The 27835-nt window shown below is 40.4% G+C and overlaps 1 protein-coding gene across 1 annotated transcript in view; it reads left to right on the top strand.

The window, feature by feature from the left end:
* The first annotated feature begins 3806 nt into the window (after positions 1-3806).
* Positions 3807-27835, top strand: part of rxfp2a (relaxin family peptide receptor 2a) — a 38496-nt gene continuing 14467 nt past the window's right edge. The window contains exons 1-10 of the mRNA XM_069667941.1: positions 3807-3861; positions 9885-10028; positions 14114-14197; positions 14478-14583; positions 16898-16969; positions 17414-17485; positions 20066-20137; positions 23479-23550; positions 26737-26811; positions 27261-27332. Coding sequence (XP_069524042.1) covers positions 3807-3861; positions 9885-10028; positions 14114-14197; positions 14478-14583; positions 16898-16969; positions 17414-17485; positions 20066-20137; positions 23479-23550; positions 26737-26811; positions 27261-27332 — 824 coding nt within the window. The remainder of the gene's footprint in view (positions 3862-9884; positions 10029-14113; positions 14198-14477; positions 14584-16897; positions 16970-17413; positions 17486-20065; positions 20138-23478; positions 23551-26736; positions 26812-27260; positions 27333-27835) is intronic.

The following is a 27835-nucleotide window of genomic DNA, read 5'->3' as shown; positions in this document are numbered from 1 at the left end:
ACCACAATAGAAAAATACTCTGTTACAAGTAGAAGTTCATCTATCCATAAACTATACCTCTAATCCTGTTCAGGGTCACAGGCTGCAGCCTATCCCAGCTGCCATTGGGCGTGAGGTGGGGTACACCCTGGACTGATCGCCAGTCAATCACAGATCTGACACATAGATCACACGGGCAGTTTTAGAGTCACCAATGAAGCTAACGAGCATGTCTTTGGACTGTGGGATGAAGCCGGAGTACCCGGAGGGAACCAATGCATGCACGGGGAGAACATGCAAACTCCACACAGAAAGGCCCCCTACGTCGCAACCAGAAAACTTCTTCCACTGCACCACCGTGCAGCCTATGTAAAAGTCCTGCATTCTAAATATTACTTACATAACAGTATTTAAAAACACAATTATATTGAATAAAGAACTAAAACTGTTCCATAAAATATATGATTGGTTGGGGATGTGTACGTATGTGTACATCACTTTAATATTGCAGCTGATACAGGAGGAGCTCATTTGAATTACATTACAACTGCTTGTTTGGCTTTATCCTTAATGTACGTCACATTATCACATAAAAAAAAAAGATTTACCCAGAGTTTATTCTGTGTCTGTGTTGTACTTCTCTTCAGTAACTGGCTTATTCATGTGAAGACTGAACAAAGAAGGTATTTCTTGTTTGCCTTGGTTAGCGAATGTCATAGGACCTTGTTTGTGGTGTGCTTCTTTTATCAAATTCAGGTGATAGTCTAGGAAATCTAACATAATAGGTCAAATTCTTATCCATACAATATCTTCCTCCTCCTGTAAATGCGTAGATGCTATCCTTTTAGAATCACAATGACCTGGTTACATCTGTCATTATAGCCTAATCTTAATGTCAAGGGGACAATAGGTCCTAAAGACTACTGAGCAGCTTGTTGTCAGATGCTAAATCGTGGTCTTCAGAGGATGATTTCACGCACGTCTTGGTTAGGTCTAGGCACCAAAACTACTTGGACAGATTTAGAAGAAGATCGAGGTTTGGGTTTTCATTTATCCATCACAGCTTGCTCCCAACGTGAACCCTTTCCACTCGCAGGAAGGCCTGATGGCAAACTTCCATAACAACAGAAGTGAACAAAGTAGGCAACTACCCGGGGAACATGGTGGAGCATTTGGCCACAAAAGGAGTTGCCTGAATACTGAGCTAAAGTGGGCAAAATGATAAATTCTTTGGGCATCAAGACACGTGTCTCCAAATGAATACTGCACTTTGTCTGCTGGACGTGTAAACAGGCAGCTCCTGGTAAACATGACCACCCTATTAAACTAAAAAGGTTTTCTTAAGTCCACGTTGTGTTCAGAGCACCCATGAGACAAGAGACAACGTCATGCAGGTTTAAGTCTCAAAGCAATCAGCTTTTGAATCTCAAGATAAAAAAAAACATGGATTCATTTGATCTTTGGCTAGATGTGCTTTTAGGGGAACACACAGAAGCCACAGGGTTCTTTTGTCTCTCCGGGCCTCTTGGCGGGCGCAAGACAAGACAACTGCGGCTACACAGAGTCAACTCACAAGGAACATGCAAGGATGAAGGAAATGGAGGAAATGCTGCATGGTGCCAACATATTCTTTGACTAGTGTAGCGTGAATCGCCTTGACTATAATTCAGCATCTTATTACAAAGTATTCTGATCATTGGAACAGACACATGCAGAGTCTGTACGAAGAAAGCTGGTACAAATGGTCAATGTAGGTACCAACCATCCCCCAAGTTTACGACCCTTCTCACATTCCAGAGAAGATAACTCACATGCAGACACATCCTTTCTGCTAAGAATACTAGTTTTGCTGTGTATATTTGCATCAAAATAACAGCTGTAAATCAGATAAGTGAATTGACAATGAGAATCAAATTTGATGTCACCTTATGAGTTTAAAGTCGACCTTGTTATCTAATGACACTAATGTGTCCTGGAAAATCAAAGCCTTATCCTGTGCTGTTTCTGATGAAATTACTGTGTCACAAAAACTTAAGCAGTATTTTTAGCTGAGCGCCAGGGTCAGACCTACACATGGGTCTGTATGTGACTGACTGAGTAACTGACTGACTGACTGAGTGAGTGACGGTACTTTCACAGCTGTAGAGAGAGAGAGTTGCAACATTCGCAATGGCAGATTATGGACCTCGACTGACGCGACTCTCTGTCTATACGGCTCTGGATACTTTGTTCGGGGAGTAGGCAGGGCTGCTCCTCCGCTGTTGTCAACATCCACATGTCATCGGACTCATAAGGACAGTCCTTGTAACACATTGCCCACAAAAGCGCACATTGACCTGATGTGGTCAGCCACATACTAGGCTTTGACCTAGTCTTGTTTGTATGTGTGTGTTTGTGAGTTGTTTTGGGCCTGCATGTTCTTTATGCTCTATCTTTAATGATACAGCCTGAACTGTAAGAAAAGATTGTATGTAATGTGGCCTTGTTAAACAGTGAAAAGAAGTCCTGATTATCTGTTCAAAACTCCTTGGCTCGCGCAGCTCTCACTTTAAAATGTTTTCTTTGGATCCAAAATAGACATGGTTAGACAAGTGATTAAAATTAAGTCTTTAATACTATAAATAATAGTTGAATGAAAATGTCTTTGTTTATTTAAAGTGTCAACAAGATTTAGTGTATAATGGGATAAGTATCTAAAGGCAATATGCAAAAGAGCTAGGTTCTCCACTGTAAAATGACGCAATAATGTAGCACAAACAGTCTTCAGTCTTTTAGTTAAGCTATGCTAGTTAGCTGTTAAGCTAGCTTAGCTTCAGGTTAGAGGTAGGTGGACTTTTTTTTTTTTTGCCTTGGACAGGCGCTCATAGTGGGCTTGTACTCATTATACCATATGAATAATGACAGTGTAATCTTGCTACCAGTACCAGTCATTTTAAATCACAAGAATACTGCGTTAAAACAAAACCTATGACCTTGCATTAACCTTATATTGTTGGCCAGAGTAAATTACGGACTTTGAGTTAAGCTAGGTGAGCTAGCTGTAACGGCCAACTAACAGTTGCCTACCTAGCTTTAGCTTCATATTCATGGAAACAGACCTAAAAAAGTGTGGGGTAACGTCATTTCACTTTCAAATGAGCATGTGAGTGTAGTCCTATTTCCCAAAATTAAAATGTATTTAAACGGCAGCCTATACGACAGTAATAACCCTATTGTCCACAACATACATAACTGCTTTGCTCTCTGTAAATCCTGTGCACAGGTGAGTGACATGGGTGGATAACTTTATTTTATTCCACCGTTTGATTTACGCATACTGAAGCAAGAGACTGAGCCTCTGCAATGTGCAGGTGTGTCACAGCAGAAAGAATGTGTGAAAACTACGAAAAGGAGCACCAACATTGGACGCGTATTTCACTGGGAGTGAGGAGGGTGGATGAGTTTACGCACCTTGAGACAGTGCGTGTGTGTATGACTGTGCCAGTATTTGTGCTTGTGTGTCTGACAGAGAGAGAGAGGAGAGAGAGGGGGGGAATGAAGGGATAGACGCTGGGTTTCTGCAGAGGCTTCCGAGAGAGCTCCGGGAAGGACAGAGTGGAGGGTATGCCGCTGTTTTTACGCACCAACTTAGTTTACACTTTCCATGCTCCTACCTCAGCTGATGCATCCGATTGCTTCCCTCGCCTTTCTAACTATTTAAATCGTAGGGCATGCACAAATGCATCTCGGACTAAACTGGACTTCTGCTGACTTAAAACCTACAGTGGATTAGTCCGAGACATTACAGCCGGATCGACATTGGCGCAGGGAAACGTCCGAGCCTCAGGATGGACGTACCTGTCATCTTTTTGCTCATCCACCTGACCCATATTGAAACCAAAGGTAGGCTAAAGAAGAAGGTTGCATGATGACACCTACAGAAAATATTGCTGTCTAATATTAACAGGTTGGAGCAAGGTGTTGTAAGCAATATTCCCAATTTTCCCAAGACAGTTCTGCAGAACATTAAAACTGTTGTAATGAATCAATAAACAGTAGAAGAGGGTTATTTATGCTAATCTCATTTGGCCCTGTGGACAGGAAACCCATTTCTAAAAACTTAATATGGTCTGTTTGAGTTTGACAGAAATCCTATTGCTTTTGGGAATTGTCTGCGCTGCGGTCAGATGGAGGTGGAAAGGCATGAAATAGGCTGCAATATTGTTGAACTCTGTATGACCACTGCCCTCACGAGGCATAACAAACAATAAAGAAGCCCCTTTTAAAGAGATAAATAGATGTATAAGACGCTTAAAAAAGGGGAGTGTTAAGATTTAATCAGGGAATGATTTCCATCAGTGTTAAATACTCATTTTCAATAGGATGTATAATAAATGGAACATTATACTCTTTCTAATCTGTAAGGGGTTATGGTGATAAATATTACAAAATTCAATTCTAGTCTTTTTCATTCATGCCCACTCACACGTCCTCTACCTCCCAGTCTGTGACTCATCATCACATCTACTATTGTATCTAAATGTTGGGTGAATGTAACATCTTTTACACACAAAAACACAGACGCAGAGTTTGGAGACTGACTGCACAGATGTGCTAAATCTCAGTGTAAATCACATTGGAAAAATATGATCACACCTCCTGATGAAGTAACAAACACACTGAAAGACAGGTCTTTGATTTAGTTCAGTTTGGTGATAAACATTGTATTGTTTCTCCTCGTTTATTGCTTATAACACCATTAAAGAGTTAAAATGATTCTTCAGCATTGATTAGGCTAAAAAATAACGAAGACGGTAACTGAAAAAAGTAAAAACCAGACAAATCAACAAAAAGGAAACTTAAAGAAACAGCAAACATCAGAATAGAAAAGAGGCTACACAACACCCACTCTGCAGACTGTCCAAACTGTATCTCAACACTATCTTTTTCTGAATGATTTTCAAGAGCTCTTCGCGATGAATTAGATCCTTTCCATCAAGGTTATCAGAGGAGTTCAGATTATTAATCTGAATAAGTCGCAGACAAACAGTCACAAATGCTCCGGCACTAAGTATCGAGTTCAGTCCTTTCCACAAATATTCAAGCAGGTCAGGTAACAAGTAGCACAAGGCACGCAGAGGATCCCTGTGATCTCTCAGATAGAGTCCTTTACATGTTTAGAGAGACGGAAAAGTTGGCTCACAAACAGGAAGTTTCCAGTGCAGCTCAGATCAGGATCCACTCAACCATCAAGATCATTCAAAGATTTTAAGAGTTTTGGTCTCACTGGAGACTGGTAGTCTGCAAAAAGATGCAGGACTTTGAGCTGGTGATACTGTAGTTCATGTCAGATTGTCCTGTTATGGTGTTGTCATTTCAAGGAGGAGAGGTTGAATCAAATTACATCAGGGGCTGTAATTTTAATCACGATTAAATTATTATGATAATGGTCCATCAGTGTATCATGGGCTTTGGTGATACAGAGCCCTTAGGTAAGAGGGGCTCTGTACCGGGCAGAGGTACCTCAGAGACTGGCACAGTGTCAGTTTGCTTTGTTTATTGGTTTCAGCCTCCTCATGTGAAGGTTTTCTGACTCTGTGAGATCTGCTCTTTATAGGTAGGAAGACTCTTGAGATGCTGGCAGACTGATTATTATTGTTGTCTAAGTGTAGGTGGACGCTAGACCAGAGAAGATGGGCTCAATAATTGAATTTGCACCACTTAAGGGGACTTAAGGGTAACGAATGGACAGGTACTGATGAAGTAATAAGGGACTGCTCATTATACAACAGTTGGTTCCGACCAAGTAGCATTCCATGAGAGTACAACTTCACTGGGGCTTTTCACTCTGTGTATCACTCCGCCTCAGCCAGGTGTTCGGAATACTGTTAATAAACATCACAGCAGACTGTGTATGTCTACATTGATCAAGCTGGTACCTCTGAATCACACAGCAGACTCTCATTTCACTGGCTGCATAATAAACTAAAACCTACAGATAAATTAACATGATAAAAAAACAGCTGATCTGTGGCCACCTGTAGACACAAAAGTGCAGGGTTGCTTGGCAACAAAAGTCCAGGTTCGGTTAAGTTATGTAACTAGTTGAGTTTGTGGAGCATAATACAATCTGTTGTTGTTGACATAACGGCTGTGATTGTCTGCCTATGACCGAATCACAGCCGCGATGAAATTCAGTACAACAACACGACCTTGAGTGTGATATTGCTTAACTACTCAGAGTTACATATCACTACTCGAGGTGCAAGACATTTCATGCCTCATTCACCCAATCACACACATAAATCTGGACACAGTTGGATCAGGATCTAAATTAAATTCACATTTACACACATTCAGTTTGACATGCAGACTTAAGACATTGATTGAACCAATTAAGCCAATCTTACAATAAGTGGATGACCCGCTCTTTGCCCTGAGCCACAGCCGCCCCATGTTTTTTAGTAACCAATGAATATTTTAAAGTCCAGCACGTTCACTGGCAGGGTTCAGAGCTAATGAGGATTGACTTATTTATATGGGTCTTAAGGTTAATTTGCAGATAATGAAGAACTAATTATCACCTGATAATGCATTACAGTAGGATCTCATACTCTATTGTACGGTCCCCCATTAGGAATTATAATTTTTCTCTATTAGCACCTCACTCGGCTCCTAATTAACTAATCATTAGCTGCTATATAAAGTTTAATTAGGTGATGATGTGGATCTGGTCTCACTCTGTTTAAACTTTTCATCAACACAGTGAGTCACAGAGGTTTATTTTGTTTACATGTTTGCTCTTTAACTTTATGTGGGCCTAGAGTAACTGCCAATTTATGTGCCCATGAATTTTGACATTTTTATGAGCACAGTGCTTTTCTTTGTTTGTTCTTTGCTTGATCACCCCTGCAGACATCTCATTATAACAAACACATTTGAGTGTTTGCTCACAAAGTGACTCTGTTGTTTTGGGTTTGAAATAAAACTTTGACTATGGGGTTTAGTGCTGACTCTCAGTGTTTTTCTATATTCTTGTTAGGGGAACAGTGTGGGAATTTCAGCTCTGTCAGTCACTCTGAACGTAAGCTCTCCGTGTGTTGAGATCCAGTCTGTTAGAGTATGGGGCAAAATAAAAATGTGTCACTGTCCAAACACTCAAGATCACATGGTACTTTCAGTTACACCTACACAGTGTGGACATGCTAAAGTAAGTAGGTTTATTTAGTTTAGTTTAATTTAGTTTGTTTCTTGCATCTTTTAACTTAGAGGCTGATGATTTTGCTGGTGTTACAACATAGAAAATTAAAATATTTTTTATTCTAAAAGTTAATAACATTTATAGTATGGGTTTTTAGTTGCTCACAAATCAGTTAATTTAAGACTTATGGCAAGAAACTCGCGTAAAGGGGATAAATGGAGATAAGAACTACTTAAATGCTGTTTTTTTCCCCGACACTTCAGACATTTATGACTATGATTACAGAAAAAGCTGATCAACTCTTAATCGCATTCTGACATCTAACGATGAAAACTGAAAATAGACACTTCAGTGGAAAAGTTGGACATTTAAACTGTCATTTCTTTGTGCTCTTTCATGTTTCTGATGATGGAAACAGTTCAGATTGACCAGACACCACACTGTGTCTCTGTTCTGTAGAGCATCAGTGCTCCGCGTACTGTCCCTTTAGCTTCATCTCAGGGCAGTGTGTTCTATCTTTATACTGAGCTTGCCATGCCATGCCTGATTTCACTGAGCTACAATATTTCTGTAAACCTGCTGTGTTTGTTTATGGATGGAACTGGGAATTGCCAACCTGTTTTGATAATGCAGTATTGATGTTAAGGCTTGTTCTTTCCATCCTTTTCCTCTCCCTCTGCTTTGACTGATTCACAGCACATAAAAAAGCAGGTGGAGCTGTCATTAATGTACTGCATGACATAAAACTATTTTCCAATCAATATCCTTATCAATTCATTATAGTGAAATAAATCTTAAGTAGCATCCCTAATGTACATTTTGTTCTAGGTAATAATGTTGCAGTGATGCAGCTTTTTCCAAGTCTCTCAGAAAGTAATGACAGTGTGACAATGAGCCAGTATACACAATGCAACGCCCTTCATACTGAAGCTGCTTACTGGAACTAATCATTAATTTGATTGTTTACACCAGTGCTTTTCTACTGCTGTGACATCCCATAATATCTGCGGTAAAAAAAAAAAGATGTAATTTTAAGGTCAGTAAGTTCAGGAAGTAACATTCTCGAAAATAATGCACACTTTCACATTGTTATATTGTATTATATTGTATATTATAACACCTTGGAGTTTTTGGTTTTTAGAACAGGAAATAGAGTTTAATGTACAAGTGCAAAAATCCAAGTCACACTTTAATTTAAAACCATTTTTATGTCGCAATTGTTACGTTTTCAAACACTTAATGTTGTTCTAACTTTGGCCACAAGATGGCGTATTACGCTTTGGAAGGTCTTCTGTATGAAACACGGTTGCAGACCTGAAATGACAAGATGGACAGAAATGTAGAAACAACTTACTGTTTTGTGTTTCGTTACAGGTAAGTAAGAATACAGTCATTATAATAGTGTACTATTGTTTTAAGAGTAAATGAAGAGAGTCAAAGTGCGGGAAAGTTAACTAAGCTAGCTAGCTAGCTTAGCTAAGTAGCTTACTTAGCTGTTTAACAAGCCTACTGAATAGTTTGTTGCTAGCAAAATTACTTAGAAGCTATGCTTAACAGACATGTTGCTGTCAATATACTGTACATATAGGTTACCTGTACTTGCAGTGAAAATAAGGACAGTGATGTTATATCTTTAAATGTTGTTTTTATTGTGTTGTGCTATAGCAAACTGTTCAATGGAATTAAAAGAGAAAACTACCAACAAGGTTCCAAGTTTCACACTTTTTTCCCCTCCACAATTCAACAAAAATACTGTCTGTAAAGTTCACAGAGTAAGTAAAAGACAAAGTTTGTGTGGCTCCTGTTGATGTATGTTCTCTTAAAATGTGTCTGCAACAGGTTACATTATTATGCCTCAGCAATAATGTCCCATGTTGCCACTGAAATGACAGGGAATGTATTAGGAAACTGTCAACAGACAAATACAAGGTACATCTGTGGCTGGTGAAAATCTCAGATCACTGGCCACCATGGGTTTAGATTTTAAAAATGATTTTAAAAGCAATTCTTAAGCTAAGAATAATAGGGGGTTAAGGCTATATGAGTCCATTTTATTATATTATTTCAACTGTCAGGTACTTTTGATTCAGAGATAACAGCTCTGAAGTATGCAACATAGAAGACAAAAAGAAACAGCAGAAAACGAGATTTAAGAAAATAAATAAATATGCAGCAGATCTTCTGATTAAATATCCAGGTGAATTATCCTGACACAAAGACAGGATCAGGTGATCGAGACCACCACCCACCATGTAAACTGTTTTTAAAATTTTGTAGAAGAACGTGAAGAAGGAAATTATACATAATCAGCAGCACTTACCAGTACATTGCAAATACAAACAATTTGCATCAACAGCAGATTCAGGATTAAAACTAGCCTAGAGTAACAAGAGCCTAAACGACTTCAACTGAATAAATTCCTCTCTATCTAACTACAAAGGACTTGACGCTCAGGTTGACTACATTACAGCTGACAGATCATTAATAGAACACACTGCACTGAGATCTCCACCAGCTCTGATAACAGTCACTAACTGTATCACCTGCTGGGCGGCAGCAGCTCTCGCCCCTCTTCTTTTGTGGAATCTGGCGAGAATCACTCGATGAGCCAGTCGAGGCCTTGACCTGTTACGGGATCACACATTTAATAACGCTAAGCAAGGAAAACTTGAATACTCAAATTGGTCTGTGAAATCTCACTCTCTTTTCTGCATCTCTCCCTCAGCGCTGCTCGCCAGCAGGATGGTAGCAGGGGCTGGATGCCCCGTCGGCCAGTTCCCATGTGGGAACATGAGCGAGTGCCTCCCACAGGCTTTGCAGTGTAACGGACACAAAGACTGTCCCAATGGAGCTGATGAGCAGCGCTGTGGTAAGTGAAAGACTGACAGCAATATTTGACTTAAAGAGCTCAATATGTTCCTCCCCTCTGGTGCACAAACACTCTAGTGCCAGCTCTCATGATTACTCAGACCAGATGTAAGTCCAATCCCAGCAAAATAAACAACAAGCTACTTTGATTCTGTGCATCCACACACAAGGGAAAGACAGATAGATCATCCTGCAAGTCAGACAGCACTTCACCAAAAGTACAAATGGTCCACTAACATCATTATGGAACTGGCAACTAAAGTAGAGATCCTCATGCAACACTGCCTGAGAAAGGATGAAAATTATGAATATAATTGTTACCTCAAATATTATCTCAGACTTTTTCCTAAAAGCAGAGACTCAGTTCAACCACATTGTGGTTTCTGAGCCGTCCAGAACATGCATCAGACTGTCTTCTTGTGATCAGCAGGCAGAGAAAAGGCCAAGAAAAGCCGTGCACTGGCAGACAGTTGATCATGTCCTGTGTTAGTGAGCTGGCGAGAGGGGGTAAAATCATCAAATAATTATTTTTAAATTTTCAGTTTATGTCCCCTTCCGCCAAGATATGCTGAAGAATGTCAAAGGAGAAACTAAAAGATTTTGGAAATCTTTCTATGCAAGTGACTTGGCATCTTTGAGGAGAGATAATTGCTGCTGTTGGAACCCAGCCTACATAAAGCTTTCAATACAGCTGTGAATATAGTAACTTTGTCAAAGCTTGAACCTAAAACTCAGGTTTATTTATTCTGTAAAGTAGTGAAGGAACACTGCACCTCAAGATGTATACTTCTGTGAAAAGTTTTGACTGAGCATTATTTTTACAAACTAAAATGCTGTACTCGCATCAAAATTCTGCACATTGTGTATTTCTCAGTCATGCAGGCAGACTTACACCTTTCATAGATGCTGCAGGGATGTGACAGCTGTTCCCCTTTCCTCCATTCATAGAGGGACAGGCTGCTCTCAGTACATTAGCAAGTCCTTCACTGACAACAAAGCTCAGCTCTCAGCCAATAACCTGAACAAACTCCCAGGGAGACATCACACAATTATAACATTTCTGACGTGCTACTGGGGTCATTCATGTCCACTGTGCACTCAAATGAATGTCAAGATGCAGCAGAGAAGGAGTCAATTTCTATTAGCAATGCATATAAGTGTGTAGCTGGCTTCTGAGCCATTGCAGCACTGCAACTTGAATGTTTAACAAGTTTAAGATTTGATGATGACTTGCTTGTGACGATGATACAGTATGCAGGTGCTCACAGCAGTCCTTGTGTTTTGATAGATTTAGCAAAAGAGGAAAGGAAAAGATTTTCGGTTGGCGAAGTAGAGAAACGCCAGATCACTTTTCACTGTGTTTGTTTGAATACTTCACATTTTCATTGAATCATTTCAGCCAGAGCACTACACGCTGCTTTGATAAAACCACATTTTGAGAGTTTAATTGAGCAAAACGCAATATGACACATTGGCAAACATTTTTTTGAGAGCAAACACAGTTCTTGTATCACTGTGAAAACACCAGACCAAGTCCTCCAGATGCCTTGAACCCTCGCTGACAAGGGCAAACGCACTGCAACAACCCAAACGAATTCCATTAGAAGAAACGGCCGACACCGAGCGCCCTCTACAGGTCTGGAGCACTTCTGTTGTGAGGGCTGTATTTGCAGCGTTTTTCTTCTGCGTGTGTTTTCTGGGTTTGTGTGTTTTTGACTTTGCGTCGTGTCTGTATTTGCAACACGTTTGATGTTAGCGTATTTGTTTTGGCCTTTTGCAGCTCGTTTTTTCATTTGCAGCGCATTTCCATCGTATTTGTTTTGGACTTTTGCACGTGAATCTGCAGCCTGTTTATTCTAATGGAAATCGTTTGGGCTGTTGCAGCGTGTTTGCCCTTGTCGGCCACCGTACTTTCTTGGCCATCCGTGTCATGAATTGAAAACGGAAAAAACCTCTCCACTTATTACATTTTGTACAATCTGCGATCTGACTGAACTGAAGAAGACACTGAGTAACACTGAGAGCCTGTTCAGCATCCCAAATAGATGGATAACGCTAGAGCCAGGTTGAAAACTTTTCTGTTTGACATTATCATTCATGACCAGGCTCCTTGTCTATCTGTTCTAGTGTTGAAGCATCAATTAAGCTTAACGATGTAATGACTTTTATGAGAAGAATGGTCTTTTAGCTTCATAATAATGCATTAGGAGAAAGGGTCATTTTCAGTTTACTTAACAGCTTAGGCCACGTGTTTCTTTATGCATAACTGGAGGCCATAACCCGACAGGTGTTGATTTAATATGCTAATTATTATTTTTATGCTGACTGCACTTATTGCCAGGATACTCATTAAGTTTACACAGAGTTAAGTCATGAGATGTCTCTTTCTATGTAACACATAGATAGGGTCCATGTTCATCTCTCTATGATAAAAACATTTGTATTCATTTACAGTATTTCCTGCAGGCACATATTTGAATTACTGCTACATCAAGAAGAAGCACAGATTAGTTTTGGACATAGCCTTCCTTCCAATAACCAGAAGCTCATTGATAGAGAGGATGGGATGGGGGAGAAGTAAATCAGCATACAGACAGCTTTCCCTCACCACTGAGGTAGAGTCGGTCGTCTCTCTGTCAGAAGGTGTAGCCATCGGGTGTGAATGGGCCTAGTTCTGATTGGAGATTGGTGCTTGGGCCTTTGCCATCAGTGTGTGAATGAGTGAATGTGACATGCAGTGTAAAAGCAGCTTTGAGTGGTCGCAATTTACCATTTACCTCACAGCCATATTGTGCAGCATGTAGTTCATCTCATCCTCAGAGACTCTTGAAAGCGGCTTCTTTCTGTGTTGACTTACAGCCTCTGTTTAAGTTGAGAGGCGCTTTATAAGAATAGTTTTTATTAATAGAAGAAAACCATCTTATTGGTGAAAGGTGGCCTCAAATTTGTACCTGATGCTGCTAATTGTGTTCCCTGAATGCAGCATCAGGGAGGCTTTGAATTAGAGATAGATTATTATTATTAGTAGTAGTCAAGGAGGCCTATAACCGATATTTGGAGCCGATATTCATTTGCAGTAAAAGTGAAAATATTGGCGTCAAAATTTTGAATAATACAAACTCCAACACTTAACTTTGTGTAAATGCCTTTAAGCATATGTTTATTAAACAAACAAACAAAAAGCGCAGGGAGTTCCCAGGGTCAGCAGCATCTCTTATAAAGTTAACTGAAAATTTAAATGAATAAATAAATAACTTCCTGAAGTTTTATAAAGTAAATAAAACAAAGTTAAATAAAATTTGCAAAGAAATTAACTCTTATCGGCCGTCGGATTTAAAAAAAAAAAAAAAAAAAAGCCGATGCCGATATGCGTCAAAATGCCGAATATCGGCGCCGATAATCGGCCCGGCCGATAATCGGTCTATCCCTACTTTGAATGCTAGCTGACTGTACGGTGTGGTTTTTGTGCACACATATCAGGCTTCTTTTCAGCGACATGTTTGACAGCTCTGGATATTTAAAGCCTATCAAAATTGGTACACATGAGTGTCAGGCATAGTCTATTGTAGATATACTGTAGGCTTATATGTAGAAGGGCATAAAATGGTAAATGATACAGTGATGCTCAAACTGTTGAATTGGGACTGCTTTAAATTTGACTCTCATTAGAATAACAGGTGTTGTGTATCACAGTTGCTGAAACCAAATTTTGTCGGTGTCAAATGTTTGTGTTGATAGACTGGAGCAAAGTCATGTTTTGTTGTCCCTGTCGAATCTCATCGGTTTTAAAAACAACTGTGAAAATGTCAGGAAGTCATGAAAGAACAACTGCTGCTTTCAGCTCCTCGTCTGTGGCACACTTGACTCTGTAATTATAAGTCCACGACCTTGAGGAAGACATCAAATGATTTACAGAAGCTCCCACCACTGCAATGATTCAACAACAGAGAATGCCTCAACGCCGCAATGATAATTTCTCAAGGGAGTCCTGCTCCTCAGCCAATCGTTTGTTCCCCAGCCGTTTTTTACTGAGTTTTATCTGTCTGTGGTGCACGGTTAATCATCGCTTCTTCTTTGGCTTTGCAGGGGACAACATCGGATGGGCAGACTTATTTGACGAAACACTACAGAATGCTAATCCTGTGGAGCAGCACTTCCTGAATGAGTGCTGTAAGTGTGTGTTTACGTAAAGTATTTGTATTTGCTTGAATGTGTGATAGTATTTACTCTCAGCATGTGTTAATGTTTTTTGTGTTCAAAACATTGTCAGTTTTGTTACATAATGTGAGCAATATGAGACGACACAAGTGGAGTTATAAGTTATTGGAAACTTAAGCTAAACTGTTTAGTCTATAAAAAACACGTAAAAACAACAATCAGTTTGCACTCATTAAAGTATAATTTACAGTACACTGATAAAAAGTGTGTGTGTGTGTGTGTGTGTGTGTAGTGTTGCCGGAGTATCCAGAGAGTTGTGACTGCATCCAGACAGAAGTTGAGTGTGTGGAGGTCAACCTGCAGGATGTCCCTTCACTCTCTCCAAATGTTACCTGGCTGTAAGTGACGACTGTAATGACAGTGTGTGTGTGTGTTTTTCCATCTGTGACCATCAATTTCAATTTCAATTTGAGCGGGGCCAGTAGTGGTGCAGGGAGCAGCGGTGCAGGTGTGTTGGGGGACTGAAGCAAAGTGATCAGATTAAAGTAGTTTGTGAATTAAAACTTAATGAGGTGAAGAAGAAAGTACAATTAAAGTGTGGATGTAATAAATAACCATCTAGAAAGAGGGTAAGTCTACATGTTATGTGCTTCTCACAGAAATCATTGATATATGAGATTAATTTAAATCAATTAATTACAAAGCCTGTAATTAATTAGATTGTTTTTTTAATCACCTGACAGCAATAGTTTTGATATGATGTTCACATGCGCACATACCTGGGTGGTACAACAAACCCTCTACCCTGCTGCTGGAAAAAATCCTAGAGGAAACACTGCTTTCCCGTGCGCCATTGTTGTGTTGACAGTTGCCATGAGAACTCAGACAGGCGGACCCCGACAGGTGTCAGTCAACACGGGAGCTGCCACGCCTACACAGTCCTGAGAAATTGTCTGCACAGCCAAACAAGCTGTTTTTCACTCAGATTTTCTAGTGGTTCTGAATGTTTATTTTCACTCAGATTTTTGTGGATGCTTTATGACACACTCACAACTGATATCATATATGCATTTTTGCTAGTCCAAGCTGAGTTTCCAGGGGCTTTAAGCTCAGTGGGTCTCATGTACCGGAAGTAAAACCTGAGACTACAGTCTGTTTTGTGTTGAACTAAATAGGCGCCATCTTTGAGTCTGTTATGCCAGCCTTAATAAAACATCCATATTCTCTGCTCAATAAGAAACTTCAAGAAATGCTTTGCCCTTACTGCACTGATTTTAATAATTCCTTTTTTTAGATTATGTCTCACAAGCCTCCTTACTTTTGTAAGTGCAATATTGAATCTCTGGAGGCCAGTCAGCAGTTACATTATTTCTGAATATTAGCTGTGAAGGTATTTAAGATATAAATTATAATTCATAACAGTGGATGAAAAAATGAGCTGTCTTTGTTCTTGTCGGACTTCTTTTCGCCTGAGTCATCGGCCTGGACCGCACATAAAAATCTGCATTAGTAAATAACAAGTTCAGGCCTTTTTCCAACATTAACATCACATCTTAAAAAGAAAACACATGGATTACTGGCTGACTTTGGCCTTGAGTCTTTTTTGTTAGACGACCCTTTAATGCCTTAATGGCTTTTGCATCATTAGCATGAACTCAATCTGACCCTGATCTTGACACAGTCTAAACATCTAGTTTTCTGGAAACATCAGAAGCATATAACTCCCCCTCTGGGAGTCTGATTAACTCCTCTTCTCTTCTCTTTGAGAAGGCAAAAAGGCAGCTGAAATATCAAACTAGGATGACAGTAGATAGTGAGATGATGATCGTAATCTGAACACATTGTAATTAATTCCAACTACATGCTTAATCATTAAACATTTTTCTCATTAATAATGTTGTATCTTTATCCCCAGCTCATTTGACCTTATCTGTACCATTTGAGCTGGGTATGTTGTTTTACAGAAGAGAATATAATAATATCAGTTGTTTCTTTCTGTTGATTTAATATGTTTTGATTAATTTAAAAGGTTTTGATTTTTATATTTGCATTTATAGGTATCTGATGTGAAAGCTCATTGTGGGCAACAAAGAAGATTGCTGCTGTATTCATGTCCTTGTCGTCTATCTGCTGGAGATTTGTAGCCCTCTTCATCTGCTTTGCTCACAATGAGCAGTGGTTTAGATTTTATTACCACTCTGTTTTATTGTTCATCTTGTGTGTGGGTGTGTACCTATAATGTGTGTATAGTTGCGATATATTTTGTTGAATAAGAGTGTAGCAGCTTTTACCCCTCTTTTTGCTGCTAATGTTTGGACTCATCTGCCAAAACATTTATCTGTTTTTTAAATGTCTGCTGCCAGCCAGTGTGCGTGTGTCTGAGTGTGCGGATGGGAAAGGTGTATTTAATTGCTCGGCTACTTCTCTTCCTGTCCTTGCAACTGTTTCAGATAATTCTAAAAGTTTAAACCTAGACTCTGACAGATGGTGCTTCTGTTATTGGGAAATGTATCACCAGGAGCTCTTGTTTCTTGTTCTGAATTAAATAGCTGCAGGTAAGATGTTTTGTGTGACTATTGTGAATAACGCCTCAGACGTTTAATCCCTCTCTCTGTTTGTCTCTGACTGACTGCGTCTACACTCTGGTTTGTGTGTTTATGCAGAACATTTGTTGCATTTTTTAACTGTGTTCTTTCATGGCTTGTGTTACAGGTCGCTGAGGAGCAATGAGATCCGAGTGTTACGTGATTTTGTTTTCTCTGAATACTCCGCCCTGGAGAGACTGTGAGTATCTTTATGCTGCTTTCTCTTCAGTGTCAATACTACATATATAAACCAAATGTAAAACTGTAACAGCCAAAAAGCAAGGAGGCACAGTTGAGCACCAGCACCAACAACATTTACCATGACATTTGATTAAAAGAATGAATGGTAATAGTTACCTCTTATTAATAGGAGCACACATTCACAAACACTCTTAAGTGTCTTCAAACTTCATAAGCACACATTTCTACACGTGCAGTAGTTTGCATGCTGAGTGTATTATCCTGTAGCTCTCTTTGAAGTGTGAAAAGAGAAAGACGTGATGAAGAAACGTGCAGGGAAGGGTAATGATGATATTTCTCTCGTGAGAGCGTTTTAATCACTTTGCTGCGTATGTGTGCGATGTGAATGAGAGAGATAAGCCAGCGCTAGAGTTGAATTATAATTCTTCTTCTCTGTTCCCAGATTTCTGCAAAACAACAGTCTGAAGTTTATATCCAAACATGCCTTCAGCGGCCTGCACAACTTGAAGAGGTTGTAAGTACGCCGCTCACCTCGTCTGATAGGATTTTATTTTCCTCCACTTTGTGTTTCTCTCACCTTCATTTACATACCGCTTGTCTCTCTGATGTCAGCTCTTGCAGGAATTATTATGTTTAAATGTTCATAGAGCCACCATCTTCCTCTGAGCAGATCTTGGTCATTCTGTTTACATAGTGCATAATAGTGATCTGAATAGTGGAAGCTTTGCAAAATGCTCTCGAGAGTTATAATAGTTGATTGCCAACAAGTATCGCAGTTCATTTCATTATCAATTAATGTGCCTATTATTTTCACGATGAATCCATTAAAGGAGAAGGTTATTTTTAAACCTGGGCCCTATTTTTTCTACAAATTTGGGTGTCGAGTCAAAATGATTCATAGAAACAAAAACTTTTTAGTAGATGGGCTATGCCATGGCCGCGATACGGCCTCAATGACTGCATCATAATCCCCTGGGGCAACTGCCCCCGATCAAAGTATGTCCAATAAAAGTTCTTGTTTTTGCCACTGACAGGCTCAGATTGTTACTCCAGGTGTCAGGCAACATTACGGAAATGATCCCTGCAAAGATCGTCCTTTTTTTAAAGAGTAAGATCCTTTTTGTGTAACCAGAAACAGAAGTCTCACTCAAGAAGTCTCGCTCTGAAATTTCGCAGTTGGTGAGGTGTTACCTCACGAGTTACAGGACGGCGGTTCGAATGCCTCATCTTCATCGTCGAAATCAGGTAAATATTCAGCAATGGCTTTTGAAATGTATTCCTGCTGGCAGTCCTCTACGCAAACAAATCCTCTCTCCAACTTTAACTCACGTTTCCACCATTCCATTCTTATTCCGGTAACATCTCACCAAATTTAGAGACTAGTTTTCCAGTCATGGAAACACCTGGAAATTGATTAAAATGACCAAATATCCTGGAAATAATTGATGTTGTCCTGGAAAATTTTAACTGTATTTTAGCCCCTCACTCAGATCACCTACGTAAACCCAGGTGCGTATTTTTGTTTGAAACTTTACTGTTGACTTGACTGGCTGTATTTTTAAACCCATTGCGTTTCTGAATTTTGACCCTTTGAGGTTGTTGTACATGGTTAGTGTGCAGTATTGAAGCAGCAGATTGTTAGCAATGTGAAGTCTGCACTAATAGCTTGTAATATTCCTTTAAGTATGAGCACACGTCATTTTATGTTTAGCATGTAAAGTAAAATGGATTGTTTGTTTAGATAATATTATTGTGATCGCGATGCTAATTACCGTTAGCGCGCAACTAAAACACCGGATCTTTTAACATGAAATTACTTGATGACGTATTCTTTTTTTTCTTTTCTTTTTTAAGATTATTTTTTTGGCTTTTTGCCTTTATTCGATAGGAAAGCTGAAGAGAGACAGGAAATGTGGGGAGTAGAGCGTGGGGGCTGACATGCACAAATGATCGGCAGACCGGGAGTCGAACCTGCGATCAGTGCGACGAGGACTGTAGCCTCTGTATATGGGGCGCCTGCTCTACCGACTGAGCTAAACCAGCGCCCCTTGATGACGTATTCTAATGTCAGCTAGCCGGTAGCACAAGTTTGCTGCCTCAGCTCCAGTCGCGGCTCCCACAGCTGTCACATTCGCAATCGAGTCCTGCGAGTGATGTAAGATTGCCGCCTTGAGACACTTTCTAAGCAACTGAAAGATGATAGAAAAGTATGACACTTGAGTATTACAATCTTCTTCTTCTTTTTTTTAATATATATTGCTATGTTCTTACAGGTGTAACTTGGGTAATGTAGGCTTAATGAACGACTTCGTCCCAACATAACAGAGGGGAAATAATCCCGCCTTGAACTGGCAGTGTAAAAGGGGCTTGAGACACCTCATCATGAACCCTGCATCATTAAAAAAGGAGGAATAAAATTGGGGTTAAATGTGTTAGTACTAGGCCTACTGGTAAATTATGTGACCGTTTGAGAGCAGGTGCTGTCCTGTAAGAAAAACTCCTGGAAAATGTCCTGGAAAATTATTTCTTGAAAAGAGTGGGAACCCTGTAAAAGAATCATATTCTTTAACAAAAGGACGTTCTTTGTAGGGATCGTTTCCGTAATTTTGTCAGACATCTGGAGTAACAATCTGAGCCTGTCAGTAACAAGCTCTTTCAGTAGACGTACTTTGATCGGGAGCAGTTGCCCCAGGGGATTATGTTGCAGCCATTGCGGCCGTAACGCAACTACAGCGGAGCCCATCTACTGGACCAGTTCCAAACGCTTTTGTTCCTGTGAGTCATTTCGACACCCACATTTGTAAAGAATAGTGCCCAGGTTTAAAAACACCGAACTTCTCCTTTAATCAAGTCTTTAAGTTATAGAAACAACTGATACAAATTCTCATCAAAGTGGACGGAAGTTAGCGAGGTGATATTTGGATTGTCAAAATACTTACAACAATCACCTTGTAATTTAAGCCCACCCGTGTTTGGTATGACATTTTAAAATATAAGGAGTGAAGGTTTGTTTCTGCTCTGAAATGATCTTCTTCATCTCTTCCTCTCTCTGTTTCTCTCTCTCTCTCTCTCTCTCTCTCTCTCTCTCTCTCAGGTTTCTCAGTGAGAACTTGATTTCCTCCCTTAGTCCTGGTGTGTTCAGGGATCTGCATCAGTTGGAGTGGCTGTGAGTAACACGCACACGCACACGCACACGCACACGCACACATACCTAGACATGCATGGATGTACTGTATATGTGTGGCGTACTCCACTGTGGTTGTATCATTTTATGTTTGTTAGGAGAGGACTTTGTGACTGTTTAAGTATTCATAGACCAAACAAAAAGTTGTTGTTAGTCCGTATGTGTCTGTTTGGGATGCCCCTCTCTTCTTTGTGTTATCTGTTTTTATCCTAATGTTTGAGATATGTCTTATCCCCACACGCACGTCCTTATAGACATCTGGAAGTTCTTTTTCAGGATCCGATTAGTGGTTTGGGGTTCCTTCCTGAGAAACAAATCTCTATAACGGGCTTAAAATCTCCTGAGTCAGCAGAAGTCTGGAGAACTGGCAGAGTGGTATTTACTTGCCCATGACGAATCATAAATATCAGCCTAGAACTGTTTGGATTGTCTTATTTTCAGCGTGAAATCAAAAGTGAGTGAAGGGTACCCGTGAACAAAAATGAATCTGTTCATCTCAGGAGGTCGAGAGCTTTGAGAAGTGTAATATTTTGTTATTGCTGTGTCTGTTCTTACTACCAATGTGAAGAACAAAGACAACCTGATGCTACTGGCTTCCTTTACCCTGCAGCAAAATGTATCATCCAGCTGCAAACCAGTAAAGTTAATGGTATAAGTATATAACTCACAGTGGTGGAATTACATTTGTTATAAGTAAAAGTATTTATATCACAATAGAAGTATTCCATTACAAGTGAAAAATCATGACTTTAAAATCCTAATGAAGTTAAGGTTACAGGAAGAGGTAGAAGCACATCGCCCCTGGAAAAAGCCACTGTCAGTCAAAGCTGGTGTTCTCTGTAATCCATAGAAGCAATAATATTTTAAATTGGCGCCATAGCTGTGGAGAAAGTTGTACAAACAGCTCGAGGTTTTGCCCATTCTACATTCCTACAACACCCAGAGTGCATTGCGCCCCTCCCACTGAAAGAAACGGCCCATTGGAGTGAAATACTACTGTTTCCCTGCAGGCTATGGCTCAGAGCGGCACAGAATCCGAAATACGACGAGAATATACCGGTGGATCGTCTAACAAATCTGCAGTCTACATTTCAAACCTGACGATTTTGAACGAGACATGACATCAGAGGCGGGCGTCCTATATTGAGGAAGTGTAGTTTAGCGAGCTCCCTGGCCTCCGCCAGATGATGCTTTTAATGTAGTCTGGCCGAGGTTTTCCAGGATCCATTGGAGAAGCGGACAGCGTCCCCCGAAGGCACAGAACAAATTTGGCCACATCATAACGGCATCAACTCCCAATAAAAGCATTTCAGGACTGAGGTTGAAAATTGGCAAACTGGCCCTTTAAGTAGGTCCAGATGGTTGTTTTAAAGCAAAGGGCAACTGGCCATCCTGGTTTTGTATATATAAGGGTGAAGATCGACGGATGATACTAAACATACAAAGCCTGTTACAGTCCTGTGAAACAAACCGTTTGATACATCGTGCCAGAGCTTTTGTCAAATGAAAAATACTTTTGAGACTGATGACGGGACGTCCAGAGCAGTTTGTGACAATTTTACAGCTTTACTCGGCACATTAGTTCAAATAAAAGAAAAGAGAATAACTAAGAAATGCAGGAATTTACCTTGGAAAGACATAATCGTAAGCATACGACCATTGCCACCTGTCACCAAGTAATAATGTAATAAAAGTTATCCGTTCTTTCAATGGATATAACATTAAAAACATCACATCGCAACTATAAAAAAACAAACATGAACCAATTTTCACAGTAGCACTCAGAAAAACTACAATGGAGTTGTGTCAGTTATTATTATTATTCAGCATTATCATTTAACTGCAACATATTACACACCACATCTATATTCATTGCAGCACCTCTGAACAAAAGCATTTAATTTAATAATAATCTGCAGACACCTTGGTCCTTTACTGCTAAAACAGTTAATAACAGCGAGGTGTGGTGTCACTCTGGCGCCAGTCATAAACAGTTGCTGGAAGTTTATAGCAGCTACCAGATATCACTGAGTCTGCTGAGTTTGAAACAATTAAGTTTCAATTCTTCTTGTTGAGTATAAACAGAAAAATGTCCCAAAGCTTCATGAGGTTTCATTTTACCATTTGTAGTTCAGGGCATACTTTTCAAACTATGTTTCATGTACAGTTATCATGCTAACTCGTACACCTAATTCAGACACTTTAGTACTCACCTCTTCCTGGTTGCCTCCTCAGAAGGGGGCGGTGCCAAACGAGAGAGAAGAGGGAGGAGCACCTGCTTAAGGGCTCCAGGAGTAAACCATTAAGATGAGGGGGGAGTAGATGCGCTAATACAGCTGATTCATACGATTATTTAGTGTATGTGTTATTAATTGATTGATATAAGTTTTGTTTCTCTGTAAATATTCATTCTTTGTTTGTATCTTATTTATGAAAGGTGTTGGTTATGTGTAACTGTTTATTATTTCATACTGTGTACAGATGGTCTGGTCCACCATATAACCAGCAGCAGGGAGGGTATATAAAGCAGCTCGTTGGTTTTGCTGTAAGCTTGGTGTTTGTGGCTCGTGGTGTCTGGATGGAAGAATAGAAGAGCAACGACTGAATGACATTTTCAAGGTTTATTTAGTGAATTGAAGGTCCAGCCAGACAAGCAGAGTGTGTGTGTGTGTGTGTGTGTGTGTGTGTGTGTGTGTGTGTGTGTGTGTGTGTGTGTGTGTGTGTGTGTGTGTGTGTGTGTGTGTGTGTGTGTGTGTGTGTGTGTGTGTGTGGGTCTATATTGTTTGTGCTTGATGTTGTCAGGCAACTTCACCATCTGGTTTATTATTATAGGTTTATGGACAATTATGGATTATATAATGAACAACTCAAATTAAGTGTACTATTAAAAAAGGAATAGGGAAATGTTTTTATTTTCTTTCTTGGTGAGCCCGATACCAGCCTCATGTGTTTTATGCTACAGTTAGCGATAGCCGAAGACAGTTAGCTTAGTTAGCTAAGCCTCGTGACTGGAAGAGTGGGGAGGAAGCTAGCCCCTGTTATTTTACTTATTAACATTTAATTTCTCAATAGCTTAGAGTCTCTCTGTAATCATGAAGTGGTAAGGCAACTGTTAAAGACTCCAAGAAGTGATGTTACAGTATAATGACCTGCAAATCAAGGCAGTCTCTTGTTTTGAGATAACACAAATGAGATCCATGTAGAGATGCTTAGAACACAATTAAGCCTTGTCTCCCAAAATCTTTAAATAACATCAAAAGCAAACAAATACAGTTTGGTCAGATGATATCTTCATTTAAGAGGTTGTTTGTTTTTTGTTCCAGGGTGTTGGATCATAACCCACTCAGCATCTTGTCCCAGGACTCCTTCATCGGGCTCCAGTCTCTCATGTACCTGTGAGTTTCAGCGTTTTTCTTCTTCTTAAAGTCTTGAATTAAACTGAGTCCGACATTTTTCAGCAATGAATGAGATTTCAGTCGTGGATAAATCAATGTGTTGTCATGGGGAAAGCAGTTTTCTTTTGTGTGAAGTAATACTGAGATGGAGGTTGAGTAGGGGATGAGAGGTGGGCAGGCAGTGAAGATGGCAGACTGGTGACGGAGGGGCATCCTGGAGCACAGGAGAAATCGGTTAGCAGAAGGCAATCCCCAGAGGAAGCAATAAGAAAAGCACAAGGAACAAACTGGCTGGCCTTAATGCTGTACTGCGTTGGTAGACTGAATGATCTGCCGTGCTTTTGCTCGGTTTTCTTCCATTCATTTTCTGTCACGAATCAAGGTTGAACCCAGATGCAGACTGACAACAGGTCAGGTTTCACAATGGAGGTTTATTTGGAAGTCTGAGGCAGAGGATGGTGAAGGAGTTGCTAGTAGGGGTCCTTGGCTGGGGAGTGGAGGAGTGATCCAGAGAGAGGCTGGCTGGCGGGCGAGCTTGGTAAGTTGCAGGCAAGCAAGATCTCAAACAAGCAAGATATGGCAGACAGGCTAAAGGCTATAGTTGAGCTAGACTTGTGGCACATAATCAAAACCGTATGGCACAACGATCCGGCAGGGACTGACTGTCAGTGCAGGAGGTGGTGATTGCTTGATGGCTGGCAGGAGTGCTGCTTGGAGATCCAGAGCAGGTGTGTGGAGAGTGAAAGAGACAGAGAGCCAGGGAGAGGGGAGAACAAAAACACACCAAGCACTCCTCACTCCCACTAAAAACTCTGAAAGTAATAAAAAACACACACTTACAAACAGATGTCTTGGAGGAGGGACTGTGACATTTTCCTCTGAGGACGTCATGAGCTTCCATACTTATCAAACATTTGATTAGTCGCTCTCTGAGAGTTGATATTGCTAAATTTCACTCCTCATTTCATGCACAGCCACGTCTTCGTGTTACGACGACTGTAATCAAGTGTTGAGGGATCTATGAAGGAGTCTCAGATTGGATGTCTGAACGTCTCTCCTGGGATTTTGTCTTTCATGAACCAGCAAGTCAGGTCTCAGAATAATAAAAACATGCTTCTTTACTTGTTCTTCCACGTCATTCCTCCATTCCACTCAATGTCCCTTATCTCAACTCCGTCCACAACAGATATCCATTTAAATTTCATTAATGTTGATGCATTTATAGTTATAGCCCTTTAAATCTGCGCTCATTCTGCCTCTTTAAAAAAGTGTACGTCCCAGGAGGGACTGTCTCTCCTTTGGTTCCTCCTTTCATCTGTGCAATCGGAGGACGGTACCCTGTCTCCGGTCTCTGCTTCGTTTCCCCTCACATCCGTCTGAAGTGTTGCCACCCAGAATGTCTGTTTTAGTCTGAACTCAGCAGGAGCCGAGATGTGCTGCCTGTTCTGTAACTTCTAAACGTCTCAGTAGATTTCACTCCGTTTGGTTAGAGGACATATCAGAGAGGTTTCATGTTTTACCCCATAAAACACTTGTTTTTATTGCCAACCATTTTTCAAAGAGAAAGCTTTGAGACTTTTTCCCTGGCAAACCTTTTTATTCATGTCAGTACTTGCAGAAACTTGTGACAGGTAAAGTTGTGAATTTGGTATTTGTCTAATCCAGTATCATTTGGTAAAGCAGCTGTGAGCAGACATTCTGGAAGTGCGTTCATGAACACTATCGCATGCAGTAGAGGGAAGACGTGGAGCTGGACACAGAAAGGGTATATTCAATTTATGACCGAAACAAAAATGAAGTCAGCGATGGTGTAAAAAATCTACTGCATCAGTTTTCAAACCCGTCTCTGCTGCGTAGCTGCATCATGCCAAAATAATATGCTGTCAGTGATGTGAAATTAAGTAACAGAATGTAATGGGTCCTTTAATCTAAAGCAGGGGTGGCCAACCCTGCTCCAGGAGAGCTACCTTCCTGCATGTTTTAGGTTTCTCCACACTCTAACACACCTGATTTGAATGATCTGCTTGTTATCAACCAACTGAAGCGTCTCAGGGGATCGATAATGAGCAAAACATTCTTAGCAGGTGTGTGAGAGTACCGGGGAACCTAAAACATGCAGGAAGGTAGCTCTCCTGGAGCAGGGTTGGCCACACCTGATCTAAAGCATGTTTTCAGTCTCTCAAAGCAGATTTTAAATCATGTTTGGTGCTTTCATCTTGCTGTTCTAATAACATTTGCAGACTAGAAATCCTTTCCCTGATTTTTACAGCACAATGGTTGAATGACATTTGTATATTCATGTTCTCAGCGTCTAACAGCCCAACAGAATGAGCTTAAAGACCAGCTGCAGTCATGCTAGTTTAAGACATATAAAATGCTCTGCTTGAAATAATAAATTGTGTCTGATATGTTTTTCTGCAAAATACGTTTAATTACCTTGTAAAAATCCTCCCATGGCATCTCCTACTTCTCCCTCATTAAGAATTCCTGAATCTGCATAGGCCCCGCCCACTATGTGCTACATTTCTCCTTTTGTAAAATTACAGCCGAAAACAAAACACATCTCTTTCATCGTGTTGTGCCAACTTGTTGAAACTTAGCTAGCTTGAAATGTAGTAATTAGTCGTAGTAAAGTTAACGTTAGTAGTCAGTGGTGACTTTGCAAAAATGACGATGACGGTTACAGCTGGCTTGCGCATCGCCGAAGTGGTTGCCATAGGTTACACATAATGATATGCATAGCGTCCCCCCGTCTATTAACGGGATTGGCTCCTTAGGTTTGTGACGTCTCAAACCTGCCAATCTGAAAACATGTTGTTCAGCCTGTCCTTGGTGCACTGCAGTTTAAAAGCAGACAGGCCCAGCCATGGAGATGACTGCGTCTGTTGTCCCTGATGTGTCTTGTAGCACATGAAGAACACCACATGAGGATGTTTACAAGGTTAAACTCTGGATTTTCACTGGAGAGGGTCTTTAATATAATCAGACATCAGTTTAAGTTGTTCATTGACAGTTAGTTGTTGCATTTCTGTAGCTGGAGATTTCTAATTTGGTTTCATCTATTGTTTCTCCCTTTTTTAAATCCTTTCCCAGCTCTCTTTCTCTTTTGCCCTGTGACAATGAAAACTCCTGCTGCGTGGAGTTTTAATCTCTTTTCAATAACATGTATTTTCTTCCTCTCATTAGATCCATGGTGGACGCCTCACTGCAACAGCTTCCTCACCCGAGCTTCTGCCAACACATGCCTGCCTTGGACTGGCTGTGAGTCTGCTCTGACAGTGTACTTGTGTGTGTGCAGGTGTGTGGTGCATGCGTGTGATTCAGAACATGACTTTGCTCTAAAGAGTTACAGGACAGACGAATGTGGGGGATTTGGTTGTTTGCACATGGAAACAAATGAGGCAGGTAGATTGACGGACATGAGTGGTCCTCCTCTCCTCATCACACGAGAGGTGAAGCCGATGTCACCCTGGGCGGTCAGATTGATCAACTATTTTTAGTCGAGTCGAGTGGAGAGCTTGTGCTTCATAATGACCTCATTTTATCTTCAGCTTTCATGACTGTTAGCTGCGTGCTGCTGTTTAGCTCTCATACCCACTCCACCTATGTATATTCCAAAGCAAACCAAATGTGCGAACGCCACATGTGTTTTAGTGTCTTGTTAAGGTCATACAAACTCTGCTCCCCCTCCCCTCTCTTGCTGCTCTTAGGGATCTTGAGGGAAACCAGATTCAAACACTCAACTTCTCGATCTTGAAGACCTGCAGCAAGCTTGAAGTTCTGTGAGTATCCAACTTCGAAATTTAATAAAAGCCAGGTCAATCTCTTGCAGGGCCATCCTGAGGCATAAGGCATGTTTCCACTCCACTGAGGGAGGCTTCCCATGAGAGAAAACACAAAAAGCTTCATTCCTGTCAGTTTGAATGGCTCAAAAGAGTCGGTTTCCAGAGTGTAGCTGCATCGGAAATTCATACTCACTCAACCCTTGACTCATGCCATGTGGTCTTCATGAACAATCTGTGAACATGAAAATAGTTTTAGTAAAAATGTTCCATTTCAAATTAATTCAGTTTATTCGCTTCTCCGTGTGTTTTTAAAGGCAGTATATTTGTTTACTTTTCCATTTAAACTCAGATAATGAGTTTAAAAATTGGATATGACAGACAGACCTCCTTCAGACCATCTCTGTGTTGGCTTCAGTAACAAAACCATTGCATGTTTGAGCCACGCTTGTGCAAGTATTAAAGTCTATGAAGTAATGAAAGTTTTGTTCTAACCCTGAGAA

Source organism: Semicossyphus pulcher, unplaced genomic scaffold (assembly GCF_022749685.1).
Source record: "Semicossyphus pulcher isolate SPU_LCO1_2020_fin unplaced genomic scaffold, fSemPul1.0.p SCAF_10, whole genome shotgun sequence".
Lineage (NCBI taxonomy): Eukaryota > Metazoa > Chordata > Actinopteri > Labriformes > Labridae > Semicossyphus > Semicossyphus pulcher.
This window is presented reverse-complemented; position numbering and strand designations above follow the sequence as displayed.